At 51.0% G+C, this 13,607-nt stretch overlaps 1 protein-coding gene across 1 annotated transcript in view; it reads right to left on the bottom strand.

Moving 5' to 3' along the window:
- Nucleotides 1–13,607, bottom strand: part of LOC144273498 (fer-1-like protein 4) — a 103,816-nt gene that overhangs the window by 37,515 nt on the left and 52,694 nt on the right. The window contains exons 23-30 of the mRNA XM_077832115.1: nucleotides 13,012–13,195; nucleotides 12,011–12,135; nucleotides 10,927–11,061; nucleotides 7,011–7,184; nucleotides 6,582–6,698; nucleotides 4,577–4,738; nucleotides 3,924–4,092; nucleotides 2,442–2,545 (exon numbers count right to left, since the gene is read on the bottom strand). Coding sequence (XP_077688241.1) covers nucleotides 2,442–2,545; nucleotides 3,924–4,092; nucleotides 4,577–4,738; nucleotides 6,582–6,698; nucleotides 7,011–7,184; nucleotides 10,927–11,061; nucleotides 12,011–12,135; nucleotides 13,012–13,195 — 1,170 coding nt within the window. The remainder of the gene's footprint in view (nucleotides 1–2,441; nucleotides 2,546–3,923; nucleotides 4,093–4,576; nucleotides 4,739–6,581; nucleotides 6,699–7,010; nucleotides 7,185–10,926; nucleotides 11,062–12,010; nucleotides 12,136–13,011; nucleotides 13,196–13,607) is intronic.

The raw sequence follows: 13,607 nt of genomic DNA, 5'->3' as shown, positions 1-13,607 counted from the left end.
GCGAGGAAATCCGCCAATAAGCACAGGACCCACCAAGGCAGAGGAGGAACTTTGTCACACACCTCAGTTGGAAGCACGAGGCGAGCCAGGGTGCATGCATGGACCACAGAACATTACTTTCAAATTCTCTGACTCTGGAGGCATGCTGCTCATGCAGAACCCACAGTGGAATACAATAGGGACCATCACTCAAAGAAGAACACATGATTTGGGGAAAACTCAGGATAGGGAGGGGGGGAAGGGGTCACCTTGCCAGGTGTAACCAAGGCTTGTGGAGGCCAGAGTGTAGCTGTGGTGTAGCAAGCAGGCTGCTGGAGTCAGAGCTGCTGGTCCAGGATGACTTGTCACACAGACATTCAGTGCAGGCTTGTCTGCTGGCTGGGAGCACACAGACAAGGGAGCTACAGCAGCCAAACATTTGAAGGCATTCAGGGATCCAGGACAGGCAGTAACACAACCCCTGACTGGTCTGGATTGCTCCCTGCTACCTCCATTCTACCGCACAAAGGCCCAGGAAAATCCAGCCCATTGGAACTGAGATGCCCTAGAAGTTATTCCAAATACTGTGATCAAAAGTTTCCGCAAGGTTTGAAATTCTAAATGGAAGGAATGTTTGTTTACGGGGATGCTGTCATTACTGAAACAAGAGTGTGAAAAATCAGGAAATGCAGTGGCAAAGTTGCTCTAACACCCTTAACTCTGACCCTGTGCTCTTGTTCACTAGGTGGCAGCCACTGAGTCACATCAGAGAGTTACAGATATTTGGAAGGGCCAGTCAGGGGGCTTGTCTAAAGTGGGAAAAGCCATCCAGTTAGAACACAGGTTAACTAACTGATAACCTACAATCAGCTAACACAATTTGACACACAAGTCTAATCTACACAGTCTGATACATTGTGTTAGTCAAGGTGTGCTCTAACAGGATGCATTCTCGCAGCTGAGCCAAGCCCAAGATGCATCTTGAAGGGTGGATGTAGAAGAATGGAGGCTACATGTCAGTGCAATTTTTGTTGAAATAAAGGGGGGGTCTGTGTTTGGGGTCCTAGGGCCATGTATGAAGGGGATTTCTACAGTATGGTAGTTGATGACATTTTCAGTACACAGCAGGGTCCAAATCCCTTGTCTGTAAAGCACCTTGTTTACTTTTGGCGCTCTATAAATAACAATGTAACTCCAATCCTGACATCATTCCAGTAGTTCCGGCACCCTGGTTTGTATTAGAATGTAACTGAGGTCATGGTGCCGCATGGCTGTAAGAGATGGGGCAGGGAGACTGCTGGTGGATAGGCAGAAGGTGGCTATTCATATGGGTCAGAGCAAAAGCTGTTTGTGGAAGCCCAGCTATGAATTTCCTGACTTCAACGCCTTGCTTTTTCAACCTGAATCTTAGCACTGAATTTCTAGGTTTTCCAACAGCTTTTGTTTTATTATAATTAAAACCTTCCAATGGCATTGTTTTAACATACTGATAAGCTTGTAAAAAGTTATTTATGTCTTAATGAGATATGGGCCAGAGCTGTACAATTCCCTTCCGCTCCCCACATCTGAATGTAGAGGGGTTTGGAGCGAGGGTGCTGGTTTGGCATCTCTAATCTAACATGTAGCAACATGGTGTAGGTTCTCTTCCGATACAGAAACTATTCTCTGCAAGAATTATCGGTGTGATGGGAAGTGAAATATGTCAGTGAAAATCACATTTTCAAATCAAACACTCCACAGTGCAGTATTTAGCCTGCTTGATGAAATCAAGTTCAGCTATGGGAGCCTGTGACCAGCCGGATTCAGACTGGCAATGGTGATGGAGTTTATAGCTTCCACAGGCTGCATCTTTCCAAGCCAATTCATATAACAACCAGGGAAGCAAAGAAACTCTGCTGGAACCTGGCTGAGTGCTCAGACGTATACGAATCTGTCAGAAATGATTCTGAAATGTTGCACCCATGCTTGTCTGCAGTACCTCCCATCCAGGGCAACTGAATGACCAGCTCAGAAGTTTCCAGACTTAGCCATTAATGAGATGGCACTTAAGACTTTATAAACATGAGAAGAATTTTTCAGAAAGTGAAATACAACTAATTTTTTCCAAGTCTCATATCCCAGAAACCCCTCATTGGATTAACCTCAACGTCTCCTCTCCACGTATATTCTCCCTAGAGCCCAGGCAAGTGCCATTTCAAGCCGAAACGATGGGCAGGGGGTGAGGAAATTAGACGGGCAGTCCATCAAAATCAGGCTTATACCGGAAACTGAATTATGCTGCCATATGATCTGCTAGACGACACTGAAACAGGGAAGGTGACCGTCGCTTCTGAACTGTTACTATTCTTGGGTACGACCTAGAGATAAGATCCACGTCAAAGCCAGAGAGGGTATTTCGGGCAAGCAGCATTTCCATTCAAATAGTAACGTGAAGGTTACTGTCAACATGGCACCGCACTTACCTTCACCAGATTCAGGGGGTTTGCTTTGCTGCCCATTTCGCTTGCAGTCAGGCCAATGTTGATCACAGTCTGGGAGACATTGGGTCGAGCAGAGGCTTTCCGTGCTGAGCGAGAAAGATGGAGACTATGAATTCCAACAGGAAGAAGATCATTCAATCATTGTCTAATCTTCCAAGGTCTCATCACCAATTACAAATGGCTGTTGAGCCAAGGGCACAGACGTACCTCTCAGGTGCACCTCACTGCAAGGGAGGCCATTCCTGTAATCCCCAAATTACCTATGTTACCCCCATCGCACTTTCAGTCTGAAATTTTACACCAGAAAGGCGTCATCATGAAGCTGCAGGAGTCATTCACACAGCAGGATGGGGTCCTGCTGCCTTTCGCATTCCCTGGGCGCTCCTCACACTGCGCCCCACATTTGGGCCTTGGTAATGAGAGGTCTGGCCCAGAAACTCTTAGCGAATATCTGCCAACAAAGGTCTGCTCGGGGCCCTAAAACCCACCCACGGCTCTCACACACACAGGAGCAAATGGAAAAAGGTGCTCTGGACACTTCCCTGGCCCTGAGCCAGAGGCAGCCAAGCAAGGAGATAAAGCCTGCCCTGGACAGCTCAGGCAGTAGGCTTAGGTCAGTGCAGAGGAACAGAGACCTTGCCATACGATTGGGTCACTCCTCTGAACAGAGCAAGAACTTGCCTGCAGGAGACGCCATTACTGAGCGGGATTCTCTGGCCTGTGCTATGCAGGTCAGGCTAGACAATCACAATGGTCACGGCATGCCGGCATTACCCCCCACCGCTCCGTGTTACTCTGTGTGACCCTGCTCCCATGAGCCGGCATTACCCCCCACCGCACCGTGTTACTCTGTGTGACCCTCCCCCATGGGCCGGGATTACCCCCCACCGCACCGTGTTACTCTGTGTGACCCTGCCCCCATGGGCCTGCATTACAACCCAGTAGGCTGTACTTCATCCCCAGTAGGCTGCTTGGGACTGGTTTTTTCTAAATACCATCCTGGGAGATGCAGGAAAGCACTAGGAGGCTCAGGAGAAAGCCTCTCTGCTTCACACCACAACATGATCCCTAGCCCTAAAGGGGACTTCGTTGAGCCCCACCACAGGTTAACGGCCTTGTCTGAGGGGGTGAGGAGTTACCCCTGCAGGAATTCAGTCTGCAGACTCTTCACGCCAGCACCACAGAGAGTCCACAGCCTCCCAGCAAGACACTTGAGACCATCAGACCTGAATTCCGCCCCAGCTTGCCCTGCCTGGATTAGCCGAGGGGTGCCTAACCGCGCCTCTGCTGCACTGCCCTGTGAGGGAGGGGCAATGGGGACATGCCAGCCTTGCAGAAAACGCTGCACTCATGCTGCATGCTGGGACAGTCCCGCTCTCCCCTGCAGCACTTGGCAGTGGAAAGCCCAGTGCCACCCTGCCATGTGAGGGGGCTGCATAGCACAGTTCAAACCAGGAAACTCACCTTTGGGCGGATTTTCTGCCTCCTCCTCCAGCTCCTCCAGCTCTTTGGGAGAGAATTTCATGATATGGGACACCACATGGGTCCCCACCAGCACGGTACGCCCAAAAGCTCGCTGCTCCACCACAAAGATGCTTAGGGGTGGGTGCAGGTACACCTGCTCCGGTAGCTCCTGAAAAGAGCCTCTCATACTGTCACCAGGGCTGCGGGGGGGTGTTCCGCAGACAGCTCAGAGTCTGGCTTATAGCTCACTTGTGTCCAGCTGGCAGATAAGGGCTGCGCTCCCACCAGCTGCACCCTGGTGAGCCCCTAGCACAGCGGCCCTGATGCTCCCTATGCAGGTAGGTCCTGACAGCGCCAGTGCTGGGACCCAGCTCCTCAGTTCTGAACTGGAGCCCTGCCCATGCCTCGCCAGCAGGCAGTCGCTGATGCTGGCTGAATTGATTCATGCCATGGAGAGTTCTTTCCCATCAGCAGCTGGTCTTTAATGGGCCCCAGTTCCCCAGAGGGGGAACCCAGCTGGGGCTGAACCCAGTCTGCAGGTATGCGCCCATTCTCCAGAAACACGGGCCGTGGAAACTCTGCCTCTCCCCTCCTCGCTAAAGCCCTACCCCAGAGCTAGCGGGCCCTGGCAGTGAGCACTGCTCCCTACTTACCACGTTGATGTATTTGACCAGCTCGTTGAAGTTGGGGTTCTCTTTGTATGACACAATCACTTCCGATTCCACTTTCTTCCCGGCACATTCGATGATCACCTGGGGCTGATCTACCTCAAACAGGTTCACACGTTTCAAGTCTCGCAGGCCCCAAAACAGGATCTGAAGAGCAGGAGCCAAGTGCGTCAGCTGCTCTAGGCACTCAGCACTCTTCACACGAGCCTTCCCAGCCGCCAATCCCTCACCCCTACGAGTGGCAATCACCCCCAATCCACCCACCTAACCCCAGTACTAATCTCACTATACCCTGTCCAGCTGCCAGATGGTCCCTCATCCCCACAGGTAACCAGCATCACCATCTGCTAACCCTTCCCACGTCCCTGGCAGTCAGACCCCTCTTTCCAACACAGGAGGAGTGAGGGCTGCTCCTCACCCACCCAGACGCCCCCAGGAGGAAAACACTGGACACTTCATCAACAGCAAATGAATGTGCCAGTCTGGAGGTGGGCAGACTCAGCAGAGCAATTTGGGGGTAGATGAGTGAGAGCTAACGGCGCTGACTCACAGCCAGGCTCCTCTGTTCAGTGTGATCGGGAGTTAATCAAACAACATGGGACACTTTCCAGGTGAGATGCTGGATGAAATGGGGGCTTGTGACCCAACACACTACTGTATACACACCCTACACATTGCGATCGTCTCTATACAAAATACATCTTGTGAGGCAGCATTTGAAAACTAAACTCACTCGTCAATAATATACTGGTGAAACACATATAGCAACATGACATGTAAAGTTAAAGTTGTGACTGACATGCATTCACCAGACAAGCCTGGGGAGGGGTAAACAAGTTTCTCGAAGACAAAGGACAAGCTGACACCTCTAGCCAGGTGTTGTCAAAGTTGATTGACCATCACTGGTCACATGGCCAGTCTTTGGCAGCGAAGTGGGGCAGGAACAAATCGATCTGCATTTTAACAAACAACATGGAAGCTCTTTCCCCATGAGACCCCTGTGTCTCCATCCTCATAGCTGGAAGGAACTTTGTCTAGTGACACTCAGGAAAATGCATTGCAAAGGGTGACTAGAGTATAGAAGGGAGGGGCAAAAACACCCCCGGTAGGTTTGTCTCTCTCTCTCTCTCTCTCTCTCTCTCACCTGAGAAGACCAAGGAACTAGCCTTTGGACTTTGGGAGGGATTCCGACCTCAGAATTTGGCCAGCCTTTGTGCTGAGAACATGTAATAAGGATTTCACCTTGAACCAAGTCTATTTGTTCAGTTTTAGTGACTAGAAAATGCTTTATCTTTATGTCTTTTGTAAACATTTCTGACTTCCATGCCTTATACTTGTACTCACTTAAAATCTCTCTCCGTGTAGTTAAATAAACTTGTTCTATTCTTCTTTAATCAAAACTAATCCAGTAGTGTGTTTAAACTAAATTGTTTGGTAACTGCAGTTAAGGTAACAAACTGTTGTACATTGACCCCTTACAAGGCTCAAGGGACCTCCAATATCTGGACTGCCGAGGAGAGGGCTGGAGAGTGCAGAACATACATTTGGGGAAAGTCCAGGACTGGAAGTGTGTTGGGGTCACCCACCAAGTGGAAACCAAGGCTGGTGGAGTGTTGTTGGCAGGCTGTTGCTATGCACAGACACTCGAAGTGACCTGCATGCTCTCTGGCTGTTTGTGAGGAGCCCAGGGTGGGAGATACAGCAGCAAAGCATTGTGAGGCACCCCAGGATGCAGAGCAGGTGATGACAGCCCCTCTCCAGCCTGGATTGCACCCCAAAATGAGATAGGGCCGGTGGGTAGATGTCGCCCCAGTTCCAAGCCACACTCACTTCTGGCCTGCGAAAGTCCCTGGTGTGAGGAGGCAGCACAGACATGTTTGAGTCCCAGGTATTGTGTCAGTCCCTTCCCTAACCCCCTGCCATAAAGTCACGGTGCACTGGTACCAGTCAGAGGAAACTCTGCTCAGATCTCTACTGAAAGCCACAGTACCTCTATGCGGAATTCTTTGAGGATGGGCCGGACTCCCTCTGGAATAATGAAGCGTCCAGAACGGGGGTCCTCCAGGAAGTCTGGCTCCTTGGGTTCCACGTCTTTGGGCACTGAAGGCTGGACAGATGGAAATGGCCAGGCCACACAGAAATTAAGGAGCTTGTCTCTCCTGCCCCACAACATCCCCTCATTCACCTACCCACCCATCTCTCCCATACCCAGCTTTGTCCTCCTCCTTCAGTGCTGCCCATTGATACTGGGGGGCCCTCCCACGATGAGAGTGCTCCTCTCTGCTTGAGGATGTGGCTAGAGCAGGGAGCCCAGCATCATGCCCCAGGTGTTAATCTGCCCAGCCCAGATAGCAGGAAGCAGCTGGAACAAGCTGCCATGCACCTCTTACCACACTGCTACCCCAGAGAAGCCAGTTACCTCCAAGTAGCCACTGTAATCCAGCTCGATCAGCTCAAAGGTAGCAATTAATTCCCCTGCTGCTCTGGGTCCTTTGTAAATGTCAAAAAACTGCAGGGCAGGTTTGCAGTATGGTTCATCCACCAGCTTCACCTGTGGAGTAGCAAAGGCCCGGCCAAGGAATTCCGGAGAACCCTACAGACAAGAAGGAGCAAGAAGGAATACTGCCTCAGCATTCTCATGGCGTTTCAGGTCCCAGTACAACATGCCAGAATGGGCTTAATCCCCACCAGGTGTAAGTTCTGCAAAGTCACTGGAAAGACTCTCTCTCCATCTCTGACCACCACGCACTGCTGCAGCAAACTGCTGCAGGGAGCCCAAGGCAGGGCACTCAGTACTGGGCGTACATTCAGAAAGGACTCAAACCACACCTCCCATCCTGGCAGGGCCAGCTCCAGGCACCAGCAAAACAAGCAGGTGCTTGGGGTGGCAGATTTCTAGGGGCGGCATTCCGGCGCCAGCCATGCCGCCCCTAGAAATGTGCCCCCACTGACCCAGCTCGCCTCTGCTCCACCTCCGCTTGCTCCCCTGAGCACGCCGCCGCCACTCCGCTTCTCCCCGCTCCCTCCCAGGCTTGCCGCGCGCCAAACAGCTGTTTTGCCCGGCAAGCCTGGGAGGGAGGGAGGGAGGGAGGGAGAAGCCAAGCGGTGGCGCTCAGGGGAGGCGGCGGTGGTGGAGTGGAGGCGAGCTGGGGCAGGGAGCGGTTCCTCTACCCCCCATTACTTCCTGCTCTCCCCCCCTGCTCACCTCCGCTCCGCCTGCTCCCCTGAATGCAGTGCCTCTCCCTTGCCTGAGAGGGAGGGGGGAGAAGTGGAGCGGCAGGGTGTTCAGGGGAGCAGGCGGAGCAGAGGTGAGCTAGGGCGGGGGGCCTGCAGGGGGCAGGGAACCACAGGAAGCAATGGGGGTGGGAAATGCAGCACGCCCAGGGGAGGAGGAGGGGCCAGGGATTTGGGGAAGGGGCAGAGTTGGGACGGAGCTGGGGGAGGGCATGAAAAAAAAGCGAGGGCAGCCAAAAATTTTTTTGCTTGGGGCGGCAAAAATCCTAGAGCCGGCCCTGCTTCCTGGGCTTTCCGCTGACAGAACCATAAAACCCTAGGCACTTAGCTGACCAGCCCAGTCTTCCTCTTGTTATCTTTATAGGTGAGGGCTTCAGGAGAGCATAGGGATTGGCTCTTCTTATCTGCAATGCTAATGGCCCAATCTGAACTGTGGAAAATGTAACCAGATACCACAGAAATGGGTGCAATACAGAACAAGGCAAGGAACGCCTTCCTCTCACTGACAATGCAGCATTACCTTCCTGCATTTCAACAATCATTGCATGCCCTGTATCTACCAGAGTGAGACTTCAAGTTATTTACAGTATGGGCCTGGTCTCCTTGCTTGTAAATTACCTGTATATCTAGGATGGTCTGTAAATAATAAAACCTGTGACTACTATTGAGAATTAAAGCCATGTGTGTAAGACAATGCATGCATCTATGTATATGCTTATATACAAAAAATGTTAAATTAAGGGTATTTAAGTTGCAAAGTCCAGCCCTCAAAAGTTAGGAAATGACCAAATTGGCCACTGTAATTCAGTCCCCTTGTGTGTTTGCATTATTATTAGACAGGCTTCTGTTATGTGATCAGATGCTGCTTTTTCCACATGCTCCATGTCCTATTCCGAACACAGCATGGACAGCATTCAGGAACCTGTTCCGCATTTCTTTCTATCCTCAGTATTCAGTGTGTGGCCAATTTTACAATTGGGGAACTGATCCAGGAAGACAAAGTGACTTGCCAAGGCCACACAAAGAATCAGTGGCAGAACCAAGACCAGAACTCAGGGCCACCTGAAGCCCAGCCCTTTGCTCATTCATTCAACCACACTTCCTTACTGCCAGAGGTGCTGAACATCCACTGCACCCGACAAATTGAGCTGCAGCTGTGAATACGCAGCACGTCTGTATATCAAGTGTCTCAAGCTGGACACCCACAAAACAAGGAACACACAGTGGCCACCTGCTACAATTGTGGTGTAGTGACTTTACCAACGTCACACAGAGAGACCGTGGAAAAGACAAGGATGGAATCCAGGTCTCCATTCAACCGCCTTAGCCCCAAGACTAGCCTTTCGTCCTGCAATCCACTGCCTCGTTCCTATACACCTTTCAACTTCTAGTGTGCATGTGGCAAGGCCTACAGACAACAGCCTCCTTTGTTACACACCCCGACTCATCCCCTGAGCACCGTCCATCCTGTGCACTGCAGGACACAAGGGTCCTGTGAAAAAGACAGTAGGTGATCATGTAATGAAAGACCATGTCAAAAGGCAGGTTGCCAGTTCTGGCATTTCCTAGCTTTCAAGAGATGGACTTTGCAACCCTAACAACATTATGTTAACAGTTTTTTGGGACTGTAATATGATTTCATGTGATATTCAGTTCAGTTTATTTTACAAGGCCTGTACATTTTCAGTTTTCACTGTGCTGCTGCACTCGGTAGCGAAGACACATAACTGCGCTGCGTCAAGGAGGTTTTGGCAGCTGGGTGGGGACAGCTGCGCTTTGGCACCAGCGGAGGCAGCTAGGAATGGTGGGAAACGCATATTAGCATGATCATGCTGTGGTTCAGTTTGACAGTCACATTCAGTGTGTTACGAATAGACTGCGACACCTCCACTTGGGTCTGTAAGTGAAAAATAGCCCAGATTCTCGGCTGCACCAAACAAGATGTCAGGGCAGGTCTGCATCATCCGGCCACAGCAGAGGTTAGAGCATGCTCAGAGCTTGTCACAGGGCGGGCTGGGCTTGTAAGGTGTGCTGGGATCAGTCCCACCTGTGTCCAGTGATCCCCCCAATGGGGTGCCCATGTGATGGGTTCAGGCTTGGGCCAGGCGACCGGGGATCATGTGATGGTAGCCCAGGGCAGGGCTATGTGTGAGGGGGCCTGTTCTCTCAGAGAGATGGGGAGATTGGGGCTGGGAAGGCCTGGGCCAGGCCTGATACAAGGGTCACTGAGAGCTGGGAAAGAGGCTGTCCCTACCAGCCAGAGGGAGAGGCTTAGCTGCAACTACCTGCAGTGAGCCACAACCTCAAAAACCTTCCAAGGGGATTATGAGCCTGGAGGAACCAAATGGACTGTGGCACCTAGGCTGGGCCTAGTGAGCTGCAGGGAAGGTGGCTGAGAGTCTAGCTCGGAGTTAAACTGCTCTTGTTAGGTTAGTAAAGCAGGCCCCAGATGGGAGAGTAACTTAAAGCACCAGTTGAGGTGATTTGACTAAGGAAGGAGGAAGCTGAGGCAGTCGGGGGGCTGACACTGGGTGTGGTAAGACTGTTACAGACCTGCTCGGACTTCCGCCTTTGGGCCTCTGGACCACAGCAAGCCCCTGCCACATCTCCTGTGCACAGGCTGAGCTGGGGCAGTGCAGCGGCCTGTCTGGGCACTGACTTAGAACTGTGCCACACAGCGTAATTTGCAGCTTGGCAGGTCTGGTTGCTTTCCAGACTGCAAACCAGAATCCAGCTCAGTGTTTGCATGTGAACCATCCTCTCCTCTACGAGCTCCTCACTTCTCCAGGTTGGCGGCAGCTCGGCTGGCTTCACTCATCACACACACACAGCTCCACTGGTTGGCACCACCAGAGCAGACTGACAACAGGAAGCTTGTCAAAGCCCTCCCCAAAGAGCCACTCCTGGTGGCTCCAACCTCCCTGCAGCTTTGAGCTGCCGGTATAGGTAAGATCTAATCACAGGAGCGGAGGCAGAGCAAATTGGTGCAGTCGTCCATGTGACGTCCTGTATCTGGACAGACATTCCTTCAGCTTTCCCCAGACTCCTGCACACACTGAGCTTATGGACATAGAGGGACAGGGTCATTCTGTCATACTTACAAATTTATTATGGTCAAAGATACTGATGACAACAACGGGGGTCTCGGTCTTCAAATCCTCTCTCCGCCCATCAATAATCAGCTGATCATATAAAAGTAGCTCATTCCACAATGGGCTCAGGGTTTCCTCCAAGGTCTGCATGGAGAGCGATCAGGATTAATAGAGCTCAGCAGAGTCTCTTGAATTCAGTCAAGTTCATTCTTAAAATGGCCCTTTAAGGAAGCAGTGGGGGGTGGGGGAGGCTGCAGACATCCCTTCCCCAAAGCAGGGCGAGAGGGACTATAAAGCCCACACAAAAACACACACACACACACCCCTCAGTGCTGTGTGCGCATGGCCAATGCCTTCAAGAGCAGGAGATAAGAGAATTCTGGGGGCTGATCTGGGCATTTGCCAGTCTCCCTCAGATACAACTGTTGTCACCAAAGATTCCTTAAATATTCACATTGCTCAGTGCAGGCCTGGCACGAACAATGAAAGGAAACCGAGATTAACAGTGGACAAGCCACAGATTCACAGGTGGCCTTGTAAATAGCCTGTGGCTAGTAGATAAAGAAAGAGTAAGAAGAATGATGTATGATAATCTGCAGCTTTGCTTACTAGCAGCTTGTGGACAGTTCATGACCTGTACAGGGATTGGTTACCAAAATTAGTAACCCAATTACAAAGTGTGATACAATGTAACATGGAATGTGCATGAGTCACTTTGGTTTAGAATATTTATACATGGAATGTGCATGAGTCACTTTGGTTTAGAATATTTATACAATCTGATTGATTTTTGTGTGCTTTGGCAAACCCCTAAACACATCCCCTCAGCACAGGACTGCTATATGCCAATAAAAAACTGTCAGAGACGCGTCCAGATTTGAGCTACTTCCTTGGGAACAGAGTGTGGAAAGTCTCAGAGAAAAATCCCAACACTCAGAGGGCATGAAAATGTCTCCACAGCTGGAGTCAGGTAATTGGACGGTCTCCTCCTGTGATGCCAGCTTCCAACACTGCAAGCAGTAACTGGTTTGGTCCACAGGTGCGTTTCCTGAGGTGAAGGAGATGGGTTGCAGTAGGACCAGAGAGACCTTACCCGGGTGGTCTGGCACTGAGTCGAAAACACCACTCTTGCAAATGGGTCTGAAAGGCCATTGTCGTCAGCAGGCAGGATCCCCCGAGCCTGGTACAAGTGAGCTCTCAGCTGGAAGTAACTGAAGTCTGGCAAGACAAAGCAGAAATCACTGGCTGCTATGAGATCCGAGTAATTATACCCTTGGCACTCTTGGGAGAGAGTCTCCAGGCGGGCCCAGAGGGTGGGTGGGGCCCTCAGAGGCGAGGAGGGCAGGCAACAGCACCTTTACAGGTGTCTGCTGAAGTGCTTTGGATCAGTATATCTCAATATAGCTTGGGCTAGGCAGTCCACTTTCGGTTAATTTCTTTGTCCCCAGTGACAACTAGTGTTCTAGAGTCTTTGGGGGGTTAATTTTGGAGTGATTTGCTATGAACATGTGCCCCTCAGAGCTGCATCAGGCCTCAGCAAAGCCAGTGAATTACTGGACAGGTCTTGAGCAGGTTACACACCCTAGAAATCGGGACCCAGCCAGTGACTCTCCAGTAGCTTATGAAGCAACAGTGCCCCTTTCTCACTGGGGGGTCCCTGTGACATTCTGCCAGAACTTTCAACCCTAGAGCCGTGGTTCTCAACCCGCAGCCCGGGGGGCATTTGCAGCCCAATCAGCACACAGCTGTGGCCCATGTGACATCCTCAGGGCCGTAGAGGTAGCATTGGATGCGGACCACAATGGCAAATAGGTTGAGAACCACTGCCCCAGGGACACAGGTTGTCCATGGCAGGCTGAGGTGCCCTGCTCTCTCTGCCCCCCACGCTAGCAGGTCTCTGCCATCTGTACAGAAGGAGACGGCAGCACTCTGAATGCTGCTGTGGCAAACACACATTCCCGTAAGCCAAAAAGGCTCTTGGCGGAGCCCACATCCAGGCACCCAGGCAGGACTCGCTCAGCTCACTGCTCTCTCATTTGTTTTCAGTTTAGCCACCAGTGGGACTGTAGAGTAACCAAGGCAGTCTGTGCTCACCATCCCTGCTGAGCCGGCTGGGCGGCATGTGTGCTGGAAGCTGCTCTGTCTGCTGGCCGCTCTCATAGATGGGCTTGAATTCCTCGGGCAGTTCTGCAGTGCTGTTCTTCACATACTTGGTCACCCCCAGCCACATATAGATCTCTAGTTTCGCAAAGATCTCTCCGGTGCGTGACCCTGGGACCTTGGAGTGCAGAAGGTTAGTTTCACTTCCCATCCAGACCCACAGGCCATCAGAGACTATATCACACGCCGGTGATTAGCAGTGCACCATCACTGTGCCTGCAGCTTTACACGTGGGTCTGAAGGGCAGCTGGGCGGGGATCAAATTTTCTGTTTCTTGGGAAATTCCACAATCTCAAAAAAAATGTTATGTTCCAGAAGGAAACCAAAACTTTCAAAACTTCACATGAACCAAAATTTAAAAAAAAAAATGTGTTTCACAATCAAAATGTTTTGTTTCCATAAAATCAAACTATTTCCTTCCAATTCTACCTTTTTTATAATATTAAAGAAATTTTGAAATGAAGTGGTTTCTAAACAAAAACCAAAACATCCTGTTCTGCAAATGATGGAATGTTCCCATGTCAAAACGT

The sequence above is a fragment of the Eretmochelys imbricata genome, chromosome 13 (genome assembly GCF_965152235.1).
Source record: "Eretmochelys imbricata isolate rEreImb1 chromosome 13, rEreImb1.hap1, whole genome shotgun sequence".
Classification (NCBI taxonomy): Eukaryota; Metazoa; Chordata; order Testudines; family Cheloniidae; genus Eretmochelys; species Eretmochelys imbricata.
This window is presented reverse-complemented; position numbering and strand designations above follow the sequence as displayed.